The 17,593-nt window shown below is 46.4% G+C and overlaps 2 protein-coding genes across 2 annotated transcripts; both read right to left on the reverse strand.

Annotated features, from left to right (window-relative positions):
* Window positions 1–2,982: 2,982 nt before the first annotated feature.
* LOC122470223 (sperm-associated antigen 11-like) lies at window positions 2,983–8,154 on the reverse strand. Its single transcript, XM_043557613.1, has 3 exons — window positions 7,711–8,154; window positions 6,515–6,664; window positions 2,983–3,407 (listed from the first exon to the last, which is right to left on the reverse strand). The coding sequence occupies exons 1-3, from the start codon at window positions 7,766–7,768 to the stop codon at window positions 3,274–3,276; spliced, it is 342 nt and encodes a 113-aa protein (XP_043413548.1). The 5' UTR covers window positions 7,769–8,154; the 3' UTR covers window positions 2,983–3,273.
* Window positions 8,155–15,422: 7,268 nt separating this feature from the next.
* On the reverse strand, window positions 15,423–17,593 carry LOC122468490 (beta-defensin 106A-like). Its single transcript, XM_043555117.1, has 2 exons — window positions 17,578–17,593; window positions 15,423–15,728 (listed from the first exon to the last, which is right to left on the reverse strand). Exons 1-2 carry the CDS (start codon window positions 17,591–17,593, stop codon window positions 15,526–15,528), a joined length of 219 nt encoding a protein of 72 aa, XP_043411052.1. The 3' UTR covers window positions 15,423–15,525.

The following is a 17,593-nucleotide window of genomic DNA, read 5'->3' on the forward strand; positions in this document are numbered from 1 at the left end:
AAATGCTCTTATAAGTACAGAAACATGAAGAAGCAAACTGCAGATGGCCTCCTATCTTCCTCAAAGAGAAAGCCCAAATCTTGCTGGGACCCCTGGGTTCGTTACCTAACGCTGCTACCACTCTGGCCTCACAGATGACTGTAGCTCCCTAGTTCCCTTTGCTGCAGTCACACTGGCCTCGTCCTGCTGCTCCACAAACACATACAGCACCTTGCCTCCCTGGGGCACTGGCACTGTCCTCTCTTCCCCCTGGGATGCCTTCCACCCGCCAAATGCAGAGGGCCTGCCCCCCCACCCCCCGCCACTCTCTGTCTGTACCCAGGGAGGCTCCCCCACCTCCCGCACCCAGCCCCAAGCCCCTGCCTGACAAGGTGTCATCCCTTCCTGGATTTTTCTTATTCCATGTCATTTATCACTTTAATACATCATACATTTTACTCACCTGTCATGCTTATTGTCTGTCCCTCTTGGTAGAGTGTGGGCAGAGATTTTGTTCATTGCTGGACTTCTGGTACCCAAAACAATGCCTGGGCTGCTGTGGATGCTTACTAGATATGTGTTGAATGGACGAGTGAGTGAGTGAGTGAATGAATTAATGGATGAGTGAACAAATTAATGAATGGATGAGTGAACAAATGGATGAGTGAACGAACTAATGGATGGATGAGTGAATGAATGAGTAAATGAACGAATGGATGGATGGATGAGTGAATGAATGGATAAGTGAATGGATGAGTGAGTGAATGAGTGAATGGATAAGTGAATGAATGAATGAGTGAATGAGTGAATGGAAACAGCGGCCCCAGTAGAGAGATTTAAGGAGAAAGGTGACACGCTAGACGTGTATTTGCAGGGAGGGCGCCAACGCTCCCTATCTCCCTCTCAGCCACCCAACATTCTGTTTCCTTTACAAACTCCTCACACATACCTTCCCCCCTTCTCGATTTCATACTTAGTCACTATTCTGACTCTTACGCCAAAGGCAAAAATGAAAGGCTCCTTGAGTAAATGTTTGCTCTCACTGCTTAGGAGACGCTGGCATTAAATACCCGAGGCTGCGTTCCTAGTGGAGTCCCATCTCCGGCCCCTGTCCCTCAACTGGACGGAACAGAGACAATGTGGAGGCAGAGGCATCCTTGCCTTTGTTCCGGGGTCCCTGCTTGTTGTCCAGGCCCACCTTCCTTTGCAGGATGACCCACCCCCTTTCCCGTGCTCATCTTCTAGACCCACGCTGTCTCACGTCCCCTCCCAGAGCCCCCGCCAAGTGCTGTGGTGGTTCCCCCATTCTGTGCCTCCCTGAACTGTTAGCATCACTCAGCCAGGTCCTTCTGCTGCCCCGAAAGCTGCCCCCTCATGAAGGATTGCAAGCCTTCCACTCGGATTTCTTGTCTCCCTGCCTCTCCCGGAATCCGCATTGGTCCCTTGACAGCCCTGCGGGGTGTCCTGAATGCCTGATCCAGTACAACATGTCCAGAGCCAACCTGGTCCTGTCCATGTCCCTCCTGCTCTCTCTTGTCCTGTGCGAGCTGCCTCAGTTAACCGTTCTTTTCTGTCCCATGCCCTTCCTTCTTCTCCGTCACCAAACCTGAGAACCCCATGTCATCGGGGACCCAGTTCTTTCCCCTTCCTAGCCATTATCTCCACCTTGGTCGCTGAATGGCTGTTCTGGACGTCCACAGTTGCCATCAGCCCTTAACTGGTATTCCTGCTTCTGGTCTCATGCATTTCTAATCTACCCCCAAGTCTTTCATTAGAAGGAACATTCTAAAATTGAAACTATGATGGTGTCACTCCTCTGGAGGTACCTGATAACCCCTTCTTGTTTAGCAGCTGAGATCTGGAGCATCATATTTATTTTCTTTGACAACTTCTCACCATTTTCCTGCACGCTCCTCATTTGAGACTTGTAATCAGTCCGTCTCTTTCATAGTGATGCTGAACTTCTCATCATTTGCTTAGCAAACCATTCTTTCACATCTTCATGCCTCTCTGCAAACTGTACCCCTTGCCTGGGAATCTCTGCCTCTCTCTTTTGCGTAACAAACTCCTACTCATCCTCCAAAACCCTGCTCGAATTTCCCCAGGAATCCTTTCTTAAATCTCTTATATTTATCTGCTCCACATATTGCCTTGGATATATTCACATGATAAAATGCGTGGCATTTTATTTTTTAAGTTTATTTGGCTGTGTTTCTCCTCACATATTCATGTTTCCAATTTGTTACATTTCTCAGTGCCCGGGAACAAAATAGGTACTCAAAAATATTTTTCTCTTTTTTAAAAAATTTTTTTAATGTTTAATTTTGAAAAAGAGAGAGAGAGAGTGATCATGAGCAAGGGAGGGGCAGAGAGATGGGGAGACCCAGAATCTGAAGCAAGCTCCAGGCTCCAAGCTGTCAGTGCAGAGCCTGATGTGGGATTTGAACTCATGGAACCATGAGATCATGACCTGAGCCAAAATCGAGAGTCAGACGCTTAACCAACTGAGCCACCCAGGTGCCCCTTCTCTCTCTTTTTTTAATGTTTATTTATTTATTTTTTGAGAGGGGGTAACGGGTAGAGAGAGGGAGAGAGAATCCCAAGCAGTCTCTGCATTGTCAGGGCTGAGCCCGATGTGGGGCTGGAATCATGAACCATGATATCATGACCTGAGCCAAAATTAAGAGTCAGATGCTTAACTAACTGAGCCACACAGGCGCTCGTCAAAAAATATTTTTATTTTTATTTTATTTTTAATTTCTTTTAATGTTTATTTTTGAGAGAGAGAGACAGAGCGAGACCAGGGGAGGGACAGACAGGGAGACACAGAACCTGAAGCAGGCTCCAGGCTCCAGGCTCCGAGCTGTCAGCACAGAGCCCGATGCGGGGCTCGAACCCACGAACCGTGAGATCATGACCTGAGATGAAGTCATGGCTTAACCGACTGAGCCACCCGGGGGGCCCCCTCAAAAAAAATTTTTTTTTTTTAAACAAGAGAAGGAATGACTTGAATGCTTTCTTGTGAAAGTTTATTACATCCACATCTACCAGCAAAAACTGTTGATTTTTGAGGATTTTGTCCACGTCAGGCTAAGTCACTTTCTCTAAGGGCAGGCATAGTGGGCTTTCATCTCTCTTTTACTTGGAATAACATGTCGAAACTCTCCAGCTCAGATGACAACACCTCAGCTAGCCCATGCTCAGTCCTTTCTCCAAAAACCCCTGTGTCTGCGTTAGGGACAGGACCCAGAGAGCCGGCGAGGGGACCAAACTCTGGCTTCTGTGTCAGCAAGTTCAGTTCTGATGTAAACAGCAGGTGTATTTCTTTTTAAAGCAGTAACCCACTTGTGTCTCCATATAATTACAGTATTCTTGACAGTAGCCTTCACTTTTCTTGCAGTTGACCACTTTGAAATCCGGTTCCGGTTCTGTATAAAGAGAGATCCGACATTAGCCTCTTAAGACCATCTCAAGACTCGAACAGGGATCATCTGAGTCCAAAGGGACACGGCGGAGGTCGCCCGTAGGTAGGAAACAGGTTTCTTTTGTATGTGAGTGCTCACAGTTCCCTGTAGTCAGCCTGAGAGTGTACAAATCAGATCCTTGATTCTGGCTTGAAAGCCACCTCTACTCTCCCTGAGAAACAAGCTGCCGGGTCAGAGGCCGTTGGAAAGAGACACGGTAAGAGATGTATCATGATACACATGTTCCACTTTCAACAATGTAGGATGTTATGCAAGGGGACACGGAAGGGCTCTGCGAGGCTCACTGACGAGTGACACAGCCCTCCCAAGTGCAGACTTCAGTGGGATGGTCCTGCGAGGAGGGTGGGTTCGGGCTGAGCCTTCTCTGTAAGGGAGATGAGAGGTAGCCAAGGGCAGATTTTGAAAGTGAAAACGACTTCTAGTTCCGCCTCGTTCTGGGGAAGCGCCTGGAAGACTGTCTTGTGCCCCTGAGATGTGCCAGTTTACTTGAGGAATGTGAACTTGCTCCCTCACTCTACGTTTCAAGCCCTGCGGTTAGTAAAGATGAATTTTTACCTTAAATTATATATTATGAAGACGACTGATAGAAAAGGCAAAGGGCAAGTGTCAGGAAGAAAAAGTGGGGCGCCTGGGTGCCTCAGTCGGATAAGCACCTGGCTCTGGTTTTCGGCTCAGGTCATGATCTCGCGGTTCGTGAGTTTGAGCCCTGCGTTGGGCTCTGCACTGACAGCGTGGAGCCTGCTTGGGATTCTCTCTCTCCCTCCCTCTCTCTGCCCCTTCCCCCGCTCACACTCGTGAATTTGAGTCCTGGGTCAGGCTCTGTGCTGACAGTTTGGAGCCTGGAGCCTGCTTCAGATTCTGTGTCTCCCTCTCTCTCTCTCTCTCTCTCTCTGTCCTTCCCCAGCTCTCTCTCTGTCTCTCTCTCAAAAAATAAGTAAACATTAAAAAGAAAAAAAAGAAACCCATGGCTCCATTTGGGAGCAAGACCCCCAGCCCTTGCCCTCTGGAGAAGGAGGGGCCTCTCCATGTGCCAGTCACCCTAGGATTTAAGGCTTGTGTCGCTGCATTTTGGTTACCTCCTCTGTGCAGAGTGGTCTGCCTCCCGACCCCCTAGTACCCTGAATCCCAGCTGAAAATCCTATGTTATATACAGAAACTTAGTAACTTTTGAGAGAGAAAGGGGGTAATCTTAGAGAAAGACAAAAATAGAACAGATGGGGGGCCCTACAGATGTTTATTCACTCGGTAAATTAACTCACTTGCTCATTCCTTCAAGGCTGAATGATGTAGGACATTTTAGTGTGCCATAACAGGGTCAGGGGAGGGGGACATTCTCTGAATCAGCCGGGAAACAAACATGTAACCACGTATTTAAATTCAGTATAATCCATCCACAGTCGAGTCTGCACAGAGTGATTTGGGAACATAGAGAGCAGCCAAATAAGGTCACAGAGATTATCAAATTTAAATGGATGTTAAATGTAGCGTCGAAATGGGGTCTTGAACTAAAGCTAGCTGTGCTCCACAGGGTTGTGCAAGGACACGAAAGAGCAGAGCATTTTCTAGGAGTCACCGCATGGCTTGGGGACCACAGCGGTGTAATGGTGGAAAATGTGGGTTAACCCAGCGTGGTGCCAGACCAGCACAGACTTGTACAGCTGGGTGAGCATTTTAGGGTGTATTCTCTTAGTTGTGTATTTTTCAGGTGTACTTTTGAGATACTGCATTTCTAGACACAGATCGAGGTATAATGTTAATACAGGAAGTAACGAGAGTCCTTCCCCAATTCAGAGGAGAAGCCATTAGGGAGAGAATTTTCTTCATAAAGAGTATTTCTCCAGTACACTCAAATGCAATAGGAAGTAGAAAAAACAGTAGGAAAGTAAAAATGCTTCGGAAAATTGTATTGCAAAAATACTTATTATGGAGGAAATTCTCTGTCTTCATTGCTTCTTCTCTGGATTGGGGAATGAGATGGCAGTGGTCAGTGATGCCCGGTCACAAGGTTGCACTCTGTGTGTGGCACTGGGATGGAGCAGACGCACATCAGGGCCAGTCCGAACATAGGGAGGCTGCGCGCTAAGGACGGAAATCACAGGTGGGGAAGGCAAGTAAAAATTCAAGAGTGATGCACACGGAGAAACGTAGGCAGGAAGCGAGTGCAGGGTATCGGGGAGAAAGAAACAGGTATGTCTTAAAGGGAGTGGACTGAGACCTCTTCCTGGACAACAGCCCTGGAAGTCTTGCTTATATTCTTGAAGTTTCCACTCTTGACTGCCATTTGCCAGCCGCACGATCTTAGACACGTTAGTTTGGACAAATGTGGACCAATCTCCCCAACGCCCTCATGAATCAAATGGGAATGACCCTGTGTCATAGATCTACAGTTAGGATAAGTGACACACACCTCGTGTTGTTTATGCTGCTGTGCAAGCACTATTTTGTCTTTTCACCTTCCCTTGGGAGGAGAACCTGGGAGTGAGTCCCCTGGGAGCCCAGAGCCCCCTCCAAAGGGATTGAAGAGAGGAGAGGACGATGCAGGGAACAATGTCGCAGGATCTGAATTCCTGGCTTCCGTCTGCCAACACCCTCATGTGTTCCCTGCTCTTGCCCACCGAGTGTCCAGCCTCTTGTTCCCTGACTCAGGGTCAGGAAAGAGTTTGGGACTAAGGAAGCATCTTAGAAATGACGGTCTTCTCTAGGTCCTTCCAGATTGCTTTCAGGCTCCACGTGGGGGTTGAGGACCGACCAGAAAGGCGGCTGAGGGCTCTTTGGCTTTGTCATGCCTGTGTTCCTCAGACCAGTGGCCCATCCTCCGCACACCCCACCCTGGGACATTCCCTGTGAGCTCACAGGTCACCCTGGCCTTTTCGCAGGTATTCAGCAAATGCCTAGATTGAAGGAACTCAAGGCCAAGGGAGCGGGCACGAGGGTGTCTTACTCAATGTCATATCCTCCGGGTCTCAGGTTTGGGTGAAGCTCTCCCCTACCCCACAGGCACAGACCCCTTCCCATCTCTTCATTCACTGAACATTCCTGGAGTCACCTACCTTCATAAGGGGGAGTACGCGGTAAGATGTGGCGTTTCTCTTGGTGGTGTAGCAAATGAGACCTGTTTGTTCCTTGTCCAGGAGACTCTTCCCTGGGTTCTCTGGGACCCTCAGTGCCTTGAAGGTCCTCATTTCTGGCTCCGGATAGTCCTGTTTCCGAGTAAATATGCAGCATTTTTAGAACTCTCTCTCTTTTGAGAGGACCCATGAGGATGAGGTCCTTTACTCTAGGGGGTGGGTAAAATGGAGGGTCGGGGGAGACTGGGAGTCCCTGCTGCCCAATGGGTACAGAGTTTCAGTCCTGTAACATGGCCACAGTCCAGAGATCTGCTGTGAAGCACCGTGCCTACAGGTAGCAGTACGGTATTATGCACTTCAAAGTTCGTTCAGAGGATAGATCTTTTAAGTGTTCTCATCACAAAAAAACACCACCATAAAGGGACAGAAGAAAACTTTGGGAGGGGTTGCAGGTGGCTCTTACCTTGTCTATAGTGATGGTACTAGGAGTGTTTGCAAATGTCCAAACTCATCAAACTGTTCACGTTAACTGTGTGTGGGTTTTGGTATAATAAGTGTACCTCAGTAAAGCTGTAAAGAAAGAGAGTGAGCAAATAGAGAATGGCATGGAATGGGTTGGAAGCAGGGCGTGTGTGTGTGTGTGTGTGTGTGTGTGTGTGGAGGGGGGGAGGGAGAGAGGGAGAGAGAGAGTATGAGAGATAGACTGAAAGAGAGAAGGAGAGGGAGAGAGATAAGGGAGAGACAGAGAAGGAGAGGAAGAGAGAAAGGGAGAGAGAGAGGAGAGGGAGAGGTGAGTGAGGACTGAAGAGGGCTGGCAGTGGAGGCCACCTGGAAGCCAATGAGTGTCCCCAATGAGTGTGCCCCAATATAGTTGTTGAGTGAGACTCCCTAACAGTTAGGATCATTCATGATGCAGGCTGCCTTCTCTGTAAGGAGCAGGTGAATATTAAAAAGCTGAGGAAGTGTGGTCAGGGTCAGGACCCTGTCTGCTGGGGAGCCAGGGCCATCAGCACATTCAAGGGGTCACTGACAAACCCATCAAGAGACTGCTGCCCGAGAACCCCACCAGGAAATGCACCTGTGGGCTTAGTGTCTCATGCCCCACCTGGACGCCCCACCTGGAGATGACCATTGCAGAGAGACTCAGTCCCCAGGATGAGGTCACATTTCCCATTTACCTGGAAACAGCAGAGCCACAAGGAGGAAGCTGGGGAATACAGAGAGGGATGGCTTCATGTCACCAAGGGGACAGCTGTCTGAGGAGGTCCCGGGGCTGGCAGCAGGGCTCCCTTTATAGCCCTGAGTTGCAGGGCGGGGGCCTGTAGGTGGGAAGAGCTGAAATCCGGAACGGTGTCTCCAGCCCCGAGGAGAGTCGGTGTGTTATTTTCCCACGGGCAGCGGAACAAACATGGGAGCCATTTTCCTCAGGAAGTGACAAGTATGCCTGAATGCCCTGGGTGGGTTTGGTGACTAAGAGAGGACGGAACAAAGAGAAGAGGAGCAGAAGGAGGAAAGAGAGAGAACAAACGTCATTAACACAAAAAACCAACTTCCTCAAGTGTCTATTAAAGCGCTGGTGCGCATCGAAATGGTGACATAAATATGGCTGTCGTCCGGCTTCTACCCTGGCTTCTTTTTTTTTTTTTTTCAACGTTTATTTATTTTGGGGACAGAGAGAGACAGAGCATGACGGGGGAGGGGCAGAGAGAGAGGGAGACACAGAATCGGAAGCAGGCTCCAGGCTCTGAGCCATCAGCCCAGAGCCCGACGCGGGGCTTGAACTCATGGAGCGTGAGATGGTGACCTGAGCCAAAGTCGGACGCTTAACCGACTGAGCCACCCAGGCGCCCCTACCCTGGCTTCTGAATGTATTTATTTCAGTGTAAAAAATCAGGCAGGAAAACGTCAGGCATTTCAGGGATGGCCTGATTTTTCACAACTGTCATTTCCCGAAGTTGTGTGGGTCGTTCCAAAGTCATTCCAGATTTCATTTCTGTTCTTTTCTCCCCGTGTTCCTTGGCTTCCTCTGCTTCTCCTTCATCTCTGTGTCCTCCTCCTTTTGATTTTAATTCATCGGACTCTTCATTTTTCCCTCCTCTTTTCATTCTTGTCTTTTCCTCAGAAATTATTGATGCCATTGGGTCCAATTCAATTCTGCTTTTAAAAAAAATCTGTGATTGAGTCTGAGTTTTCTCGTCTTGTAATAACTTTTTTAAGTTTATTTATTTTGAGAGAGACAGAGCAAGTAGGGGAGGGGCAGAGAGAGGGAGAGAGAGAGAAGCCCAAGCAGGCTCTGCACTGTTAGCACAGAGCCCGATGCAGGGCTTGAACTCACAAACCGTGAGATCATGACCTGAGCTTAAACCAAGAGTTGGACGCTTAACCAACTGAGCCACCCAGGCGCCCCTATTCTTTTTTTTTTTATTAAAAATTTTTTTTAAATGTTTTTATTTATTTTTGAGACAGAGAGAACATGAGCAGGGGAGGGGCAGAGAGAGAGGGAGACACAGAATCCTAAGCAGGCTCCAGGCTCCGAGCTGTCAGCACAGAGCCCGACGCGCGGCTCAAACTTATGGACTGTGAGATCATGACCTGAGCTGATGTCGGACACTTAACCGACTGAGCCACCCAGGCATCCCAGGTGCCCCATTCTTGTTTATTTGAGTGGGGCTCTTGACATTCACAGGCTAGGTCATTATTTCCCTAGGGGTTTGCAAAATAGTGATATTCTCTTGATGTTATCATTCTTTGTTATCATTCATTTATTAGCTGGGCTAACATTTGGAAGGAAAAGGGAAGTCAGATGTTTTAGGGCTCCCCTTTCCTTGCCAGATTTCAGGACAGTGGGTCTGGGGGTGGGGGGGGCAGATCAGCTCTGTGCCGTGTCTGCAGGATGGGACCCTCCACAGACATCCATGTGGGCCAGTCCCTTGTCACATAACATTTCTTTAGTCTTGCTCCCTGGAGGTCTATGCCTTGAATTAGAGTGTTTGCTAAATGAATTGCACTTAATATTGATTTCTTTCCTGTTTTAATTAATAAAAGACATTACTAACTGCTGAGCAAAACTGATCAGAAGAGAAAACTCATGCTAGCAAGCTCAGCTGATGCAGTTCAGGCCAAAAATATAAAAGAAGTTCACTTAGGGGGCGCCTGGGTGGCTAGTCGGTTAAGTGTCTGACTTTGGCTCAGGTCATGATCTCAGGGTTTGTGAGTTTGAGCCCGGCATCAGGCTCTGTGCTGACAGCTCGGAGCCTGGAGCCTGCTTCAGATTCCGTGACTCCCTCTCTCTCTGTCCCTCCCCTGTTCGTGCAGTCTCTCTCTCTCTCTCTCTCTCTCTCTCTCTCAAAAATAAATAAACATTTAAAAAAACTAAAAAAAATAAATAAAAGAAGTTCACTTAGGCTTGTGGCTGATTAGCTGTACTTTTTGGTTTGGTTGTTATGTTGAAACACTCACTTAACCCACTTTGCTTTCTCCCTTATCCCAACTATGCAAGGCCATTTTGAGGCTCCCCCACATGCTCTCCACTGAGTGAAGGCACTTAGCGAATTCTTGTGACAGTAAAACGTTGGTTTGCGAGCATAATTTGTTCCACAAACAGGCTTGTCATCCAAAGCACTTGCATATCAAAGCGAATTTCAAGGACCATTGGCTCAGCTGTGATCATGTGACATTGGGCGTCATGTACTACTCGTATTGCAAGACCTCACTCATTTATCAAGTTAAAATTTATTAGAAATATTTGTTCATCTTGTGGAACACTCTCAGGAACAAGTTACTCGAAATCCAAGGTTTTAGCGTAATTGGATTAGCTGCAGCCACTGGGAACGTTCCAGCCATGAGGGGACTCAGGAAGTGAAGGCTCAGAGTTTTGGCTGCTGCAAGGACCCGGCCCCACCGGGTTTCAGTACGTCAGAGGAATGGGTCGGTTGGCATTCCGAGTTTTCAGACAGCAGGGGTAGATGTTGGGGCAAGTTCCGATGAAGAATTCCCCTGTTTTACAGCGCCTCCGGCAGCGGGCGGTCCCATAGCCGCATATCTTGTCTGTGTCAAATTCATTTCTCACTAAATAACAGAATAAATCAGTGCAATTATCATGCCTGAAGACCAGGAAGCGGGACTTTGGCAGTGGTTTCGAGGGGATAGTGACTGAACTGACTTGAGAGAATACCCTGGAACCCTGGTGGAACAGACTTCCCAAGCCACCTCCTCCCTCTGCTCTCCTAGCTGATGGACCCCACCATCTGATTCTTTTCCAGATGAGAAGAGAATTTTAAACATTAAAATTAAACATTAATTGGCTCTTGTCACATCTCTTCTCAAAATCCCTACAATAAAATCCCTGCTATCACTTTTTGGTTGAATCCAAGCAAGCCCTTTACCATGAGCTTCGAGCAGCGCTGGCCTCCGTTCAGGGCCCAACGCTCTTCTCCCTGGAATACTCCCCCCTCCTCCCACGAATGACCTCCTGGAATCTCCATGTCATAATGTTGGGGGTTCTCTCCCTGTTCTTCCCATGTGCCCAAGTGCCCTGGAAGTTTTTTATTCCTTCACGACATCTTTCCCAAGTTGTAATTACATGATATTTTCAGTGACTTGGTCTTCCTGATTGAATTCTAAGTTCACCAAGTGGGAGACGATGTTCATGTTCCATTCACAAATTACGGCTCGCCCAGTGCCCAACATGTGCTTAAAAACCAACCACCTGTTGAGTGAACATTGGGACAGAGAGGACGAGCATAAAGCAGAAGCGACATGAGCAGGGGAGAGTGGAACAGACAGAGGAGAGGAGATACCCACCGGGCTCACTGGGCTGAACCCTGGGACTTTGATTTCAGCTGCTACATGTGAAAAACCTGAAAGTCTCCACTCCCACCCTTAAGGTAAGAAAAACTGTGAACAAACTGAAAATCGATGATTTTTCTTGGACCCATCAGAGAACTTAGGTCACAGGGCAAACCACCGCTCCCAAATTTGGAGAGAGTCACAGCGGAGATGGGCTAACCTGGGGCAGAAGCCTCTGGAGCCTTAAAAGGGTAGGAACACTGTGGTCATGTTGACAAATTTCCAGAGGATGAGTGAGGGCAAGCCTGAACCAAACAACTGAGGGCCACAGGGGAAGGGACCCCACTGCTTCCTGGGTTTTAACTCCAGGACTCCCATGAGGTAATCACGGTGAAAAGCCAAGAAGTAATCCCCGGTGGCCCTGGCAAGGAAAAGGGGAAGTAATTATGTGAAATATGTCCAGAGAGTTTTCTACAACAAGAGCTGACTCTCCCAGGAAAATGATTTTACTAAAGCTTTATCTGGAGGAAGGACACGCCCCCTACACCAGCCCACCCAGCTTCCTCGCTCAAATGAATGGGACACCCTAGGACGTATTTGTGAAGGTCACGTTGCAGGGACACCAGCCAGGAACAGACTGGTGTTTCTTTCAGTATGGTGGAGTCCTGATCATGAATATTTATTATATACTCATGGATATCTATTTTATACCAACACTACTTAATTTCTTTTTCCCTAAATTAATTCAATTTTTGTGTTCTTTTGGCACACTGTGTCATTGTTTGTTTGAAGTTCTTCCACATGTTCTGGCACTACAAAGTTGCTCTGGGTTTATCTTGTACGTTCTCTGCTCCAGTCTTAGAATCACCCACTTCTCCAAGGATCCCTGACTCCTTCCATTGGTGAATGGAATTAAAAACCAGTATTTGAGTGCCAGGTGTGCTCATAGTTGCTGGAATGTTCTTGCTTCCAGGACCTCTAAGTTGACAGAGCAAGGACGTACATATTTGTTTAATAACACACACACACACACACACACACACACACACACACACACCAATAAATATTTGTATATGTAACCATCTGTATGCAAGCCAGGTCTCCACCTGTCATCCATCCCCAGGTGGGTCATTCTACCTTTTCCCTGCTTATCTATAAACTCCCTCTCCAAACCTGGCTCCCACATCTACAAGCCCGGTATTTAACTGTTCAGTTCCGGCTATAAGTGCATAGCAAGATCTGAATTGCTAAGCTTGTATTACCTAACAAATACATCATCGGCTAGAGTGCCATGCTCTTGTGCATTGTACTAGATTATAGACTTCTTTTGTAACTGCCCACGTTACCCAGGCCAGCATCCCCTTCCCCCTGGCCTGCAGGAAAGTTGTTTTATACATTTATGATACAATTAGATAGTTCTGCATTTCACCCTGGGGTAGCCCTGACTTCCAATTAACTCTGTTAATTTGCACAGTAAACTTTAGTTCACCCTTTTGGGATGCATGGTTCTCAGGGTTTAACAAAGGCAGAGCATCATGCAGAAGTTTGATATTCTGCCCTAGCACATTCCCTGTGTTTTACCCCTGGCCAACCCCCTGGCAACCGGGGCAAAAGATCACTTCTTTTCACGATCCCTAGTTTTCCCCTTTCCAGAATGCCACATACATGGAATCATGCCGTCTATAACCTTTTTAGACTGGCTTATTTCACACAGCAATATGCACTTAAGGTTATTCTGTGTCTTTTGGTGACTTGACAGCTTACCTGTTTTTTATTCCTGAATAATATTCCATTAGTTGGATGAACCACAGTTTGTTCTCAGCCCACCTACTGAGGGACATCTTGGTTGCTCCCGGTTTGGGGTGATTATAAACAAAGGTGCTATAAACATTCCAGGTAGGAGTTTGTTTGGACCTAAGTTTCTAATGTTTGACAAGGTTGCAACAGTAATCCAATGGAGAAAAGACAGCCTTTTGAACAAATGCTGGAGCAACTGAACACCCACAGCAAAAACAGAAATGAGAACAACATTGACCATCTTAACAGCTTTTAGAGAAATTAACTCAAAATGGTTCATGGATTTAAGTGTAACTGTAAAACCATTAAACTTTTAGAAAAGCACATAGGAGAAAATCATCTAAGACTACACAAAAAGATCTGAGACTTGACTCCCAAAGAAACCATGATCCATAGAAAGAAGCTGGACTTCACAAAGTTAAAAAAAAATTGCTGCTCAAAAGATCTATTAAGAGGTTAAAAATGCAATGTATATTGGGGGGAAATTATTTGGAAATTGCATATCCAACACATGACCCATATCAAGAATATATCAAGGACTCCCAGAGCTCAACAGTGAAAACAAGAAAAAATCCAATTAGAAAATAAGTGTGAGCCATCCATTTCGCTGAAGGCTTTGTACCTTTGTACCTTTTGGCAAAAACAAAAAACGAAACAAAACAAAAAAACAAAACCACAGGATAAGGTGTTAAACATCTGAGATTTTAGAGAAAGTCAAACTAAAATGACATATAAGCTGTTGATGACAAAAACAAAAAAATCGTGGCAACTTTTTGCAGCAGATGCTAGCTAGGGTGTGGATAAGCTAGGTCACGCTTACATTCCTGGTGGGAGTGTAAAAACGGTACAGCTACTCTGGGAAACAGTTTGGCATTCTTTTGTAAAAACTAAACCTGCAACCGTATGACTTGGCAAGTGCATGTTGGGACGCTTGTCTCAGAGTAATGACAAGTTGTGTTTGCTCAAACATCTATAAACGTAAAAGTTTACAACACCTTTACTTGTCATAGTACCAAACTGGAAAGAACCCGGCTGTCCTCCAGCAGGTGAATGGTTCAATGAATCCTGGTACATCCACCCGGTGGACTACGATGCAGGGACAAAAAGGGAAGACCTACTGAGACACGCACCAAACATGGAGAGTCTCCAGACCACTACAGTGAGTGAAAAGTCCCCCAGAAGTTACCTACTGTAGGATTCCATTTATTTTATTTTTAAATTCATTTATCTTGAGGGACACAGAAAGCGCATGCAAGCAGGGGAGGGGAAGACAGAGAAGGAGAGAGAGAATCCCAAACAGGCTCCTCACTGTCAGTGCAGAGCCTGAAGCCGGGCTTGAACTCACAAACCGCGAGATCATGACCTGAGCCGAAACTAAGTCGGTCGCTGAACTGATTGAGCCACCCAAGTACTCCTGTAGGATTCCATTTATATGACGTTCCTGAAGAACAAGTTGTAGAAGTGGAGAGCAGATAAGTAGTACCCGGAATTAAGGTGGAGGCAGACGCAGGAGGGAAGAGGGTGTGGCCCTGAAAGGGCAACATGGCGGGCGTGGGTGGGGGCAGGGATCTCTGTGGTGATGGACTTGTTTTGTATCCGTGTCCGTATCTGGTGTTCGTGGTGTATTGCCCTCTGGTTGTGCTCTTGGGAAAACTGCATTAAACGGTAGAGATGTATCTGTATTATATTTTACAACTGTGCATGACTCTGTAATTATCTCAAAACAGAAAAATGTCATAAAAAAAAAGGTTGTTGCTTCAACAGGATTAAGCACGTTGACCTTGGGGAATCAAGAGGGAAATAAGGCAAGATTTCTGACCCAACAGGGAACCAAGGCTGGATCTTAGGCCTGGGGAACATGACCAGGAATCCTTACTTGAACTGGGTAATATGAAAGCTTAGAGTCAGAAAGTGATTTGGCAAATAATAGAAAGTCATTCGGAGACCTGGATCCAGTAATTGTCTCCAATTAAAACCATGGAGTCAAAATGATTAACTTATATATGTGTATGACACATGAGTATCCTTAATAAGTAAATTTATCTATCAACTTATCCTTAATATGTTCATTTCTCCACTTACCCATTTATCTATCATCTGTCTCAACAGGTGGTTGGGGCTGACTGCCTGAGGGCAAGTGAGAGGTTTGTTGATGTATAGTCTTTAGCAGTCCCCTTTAAAAAGAAGTATCAGATCAGTTCCCTTACCAAAAAATTATAGAAAAAGAAGGCAAGTAGGCAGGGACCATCAGGGTTAACTACTCACATTTCCTTTCTAAGTGAAGCACTTGACAAATTGATAAAAGATAGTCATTTATTTTTATTGAGGTGTCTTCTCACTGAAGAGACCAGAGTAAAAAGAAGACAAAATGTCATTTATGTCACTCTGGAATGCCAGAGCCTTCACATTTAATCATTTGTGTTCTTCCAACATGGCTGGAGGGTCAGGCAGCATTTCAGAGACTTCTGGCAGAGAGCAACAAGTTCTTCATTTTTCTGACAAGAATTCACGCACCTCCCTTGAAGCTTGGAACATTTCTCATCAAAAAACGCGTTCCTGGCTATGGAAGGCAAGGAGCCACTGGGATTAATTCTCCTCTCACATACATCCAGTTACCAGGTACAGTCTCGTAACTAGTTAGGAAGTATTTCTTTACAAGCTGCCATGGTCTCATCCTGCCAGTAGATGAGATGGTAGGGAGAGATTTTCTCTCCAATTTTTCTGTCTTTTTGTTTTAGGGGATTAACGACCAGGAAGAATACGTTTGTCTTGACATTTGGGGTTAGGCTGTGGGGGCTTTGGGAAGCAGAAGCTATTGTTCTTTTATCAGAATCTGTTAGCGGTACATAATGACCATCTTGTCCTTGTAAACCCCTCCAGGGCAGGTAACTCCCCAACTCGCTGTCCAAGTGTTACACCCTGAGAATTGAGCAGGTCTGAGGCTGGGGACATGGCCCACGATTGGAGTAATAAACAGGGATAAATATATAGAAAGGGAAAAGTTTACTCTTGTGGGTGGAAGGGAAAAGATTGCCTAGAAAGGCTCATCAGATTTCTTTGCCACATTTCATAAAACGTGTTCAAGGGCCAGTAGGGGCATGTGTTGGGAGTGGTTCCCCAGGACTCCTCTTGTCTATTCTGTGCAGAATATAGTGGCTTTGGCCTTAGTACTTTATCAGTAGCCGTCCTAAGAGCAGCCCGCTTCAAGTTAAGGAGAGACAGACATCTTACTGGAATCAACATTTTAGATTACCTAATCCAGGTATATTTAAGGACAGGCATCAGATGTACACAAGTTGAAATTAATGTCGACAAACAAAGGTGACTAATTCACATATATGTAAAACTAAAACCAGGCGGATTGGTATTAGCATGTGTACTAATCATTTCTAGCATCTGCATATAAGTTCATAAGTATCAATACTCTGGTGTTTCAAAGCTCAGTGAACTTTGGCCCCCACTGCAGGGGACAGTACTCTATCCCCCCTCCTAATATTGTAAGGTCATCCCAGGCTGGAGGCACTGGACCTCACTTTTCACAAGGGTCCTTGTATCATATCCAGTTAACAGTGATGGTCCAGAAAGAGAGAGCCTCTGCAAGAGACGGCATCTGTGTCTACAAGGATTCGGATGGATCATCACACACACCCATCTAGAGGTTAATGTAACTCTGTGTGTGTGTGTGTGTGTGTGTGTGTGTGTGTGTGTGTGCGCGCGCGCGCGCGCGCGCGTGTGTGCAAATGCATATTAATAGGTCAGTTCCATTTGCTTATATAGATGATTTTATATTGCCTTATCTTATATTGTGTTAACTAAATTATATAATAAACCTGACTGATCTGAAAAGGGGGCCTTGGTCAGTTTCCAACGTGTACATCGAGGTCAGTGGAATGAACAGCTCACCGTAGGTCCTGGATCCCGGTGCACTTGGCACAGAGTCGAACCACACAGGCTCACTGCAAAACAGACCAGCAACACATACAGCTGGTGTGAGAATTCTGAGCCTCCTAAGGAGACATCTATAGCATCTGGCACAATTTGGGCTCGTTGCAGGCTCTGAAAAGCCCTTTCTCTAGCTCTCTGGAAACTGGGATGAGTCTAGTCTTGGATTTTATTTTGAGGAAGATCTGACTGGAGCCACTAGAGGTTCCTGGGAGCCAGAGGATGTGGCAGGAGTCCTGCTGTGAACTCTCAGGTCCTGGCTTCATTCCCGCTTATCTGTATGACTTTGAGAAGCCACCTAGCCCAGCTGAGGCTCAGTTTCTGCATCTGAAAAATATCTATAAAGCAAACCTTCCAAGCCTGAAGTGTTGGTCTGAAATCACTAAATTCGAAGTAGGACAGAGTTTTCTTAAAGGTCCTGGCATTGGAGAACCGCATGCATTTTGTGGTGTGAAGTGTTCGTCACAAGTGCCCAGCTTCATGGTGTTGTGACGAAGGAGCAGCAGTTTGACACGTACGTTTGACCTGCGCCAT

This window comes from Prionailurus bengalensis, chromosome B1, assembly GCF_016509475.1.
Source record: "Prionailurus bengalensis isolate Pbe53 chromosome B1, Fcat_Pben_1.1_paternal_pri, whole genome shotgun sequence".
NCBI classification, from domain to species: Eukaryota; Metazoa; Chordata; class Mammalia; order Carnivora; family Felidae; genus Prionailurus; species Prionailurus bengalensis.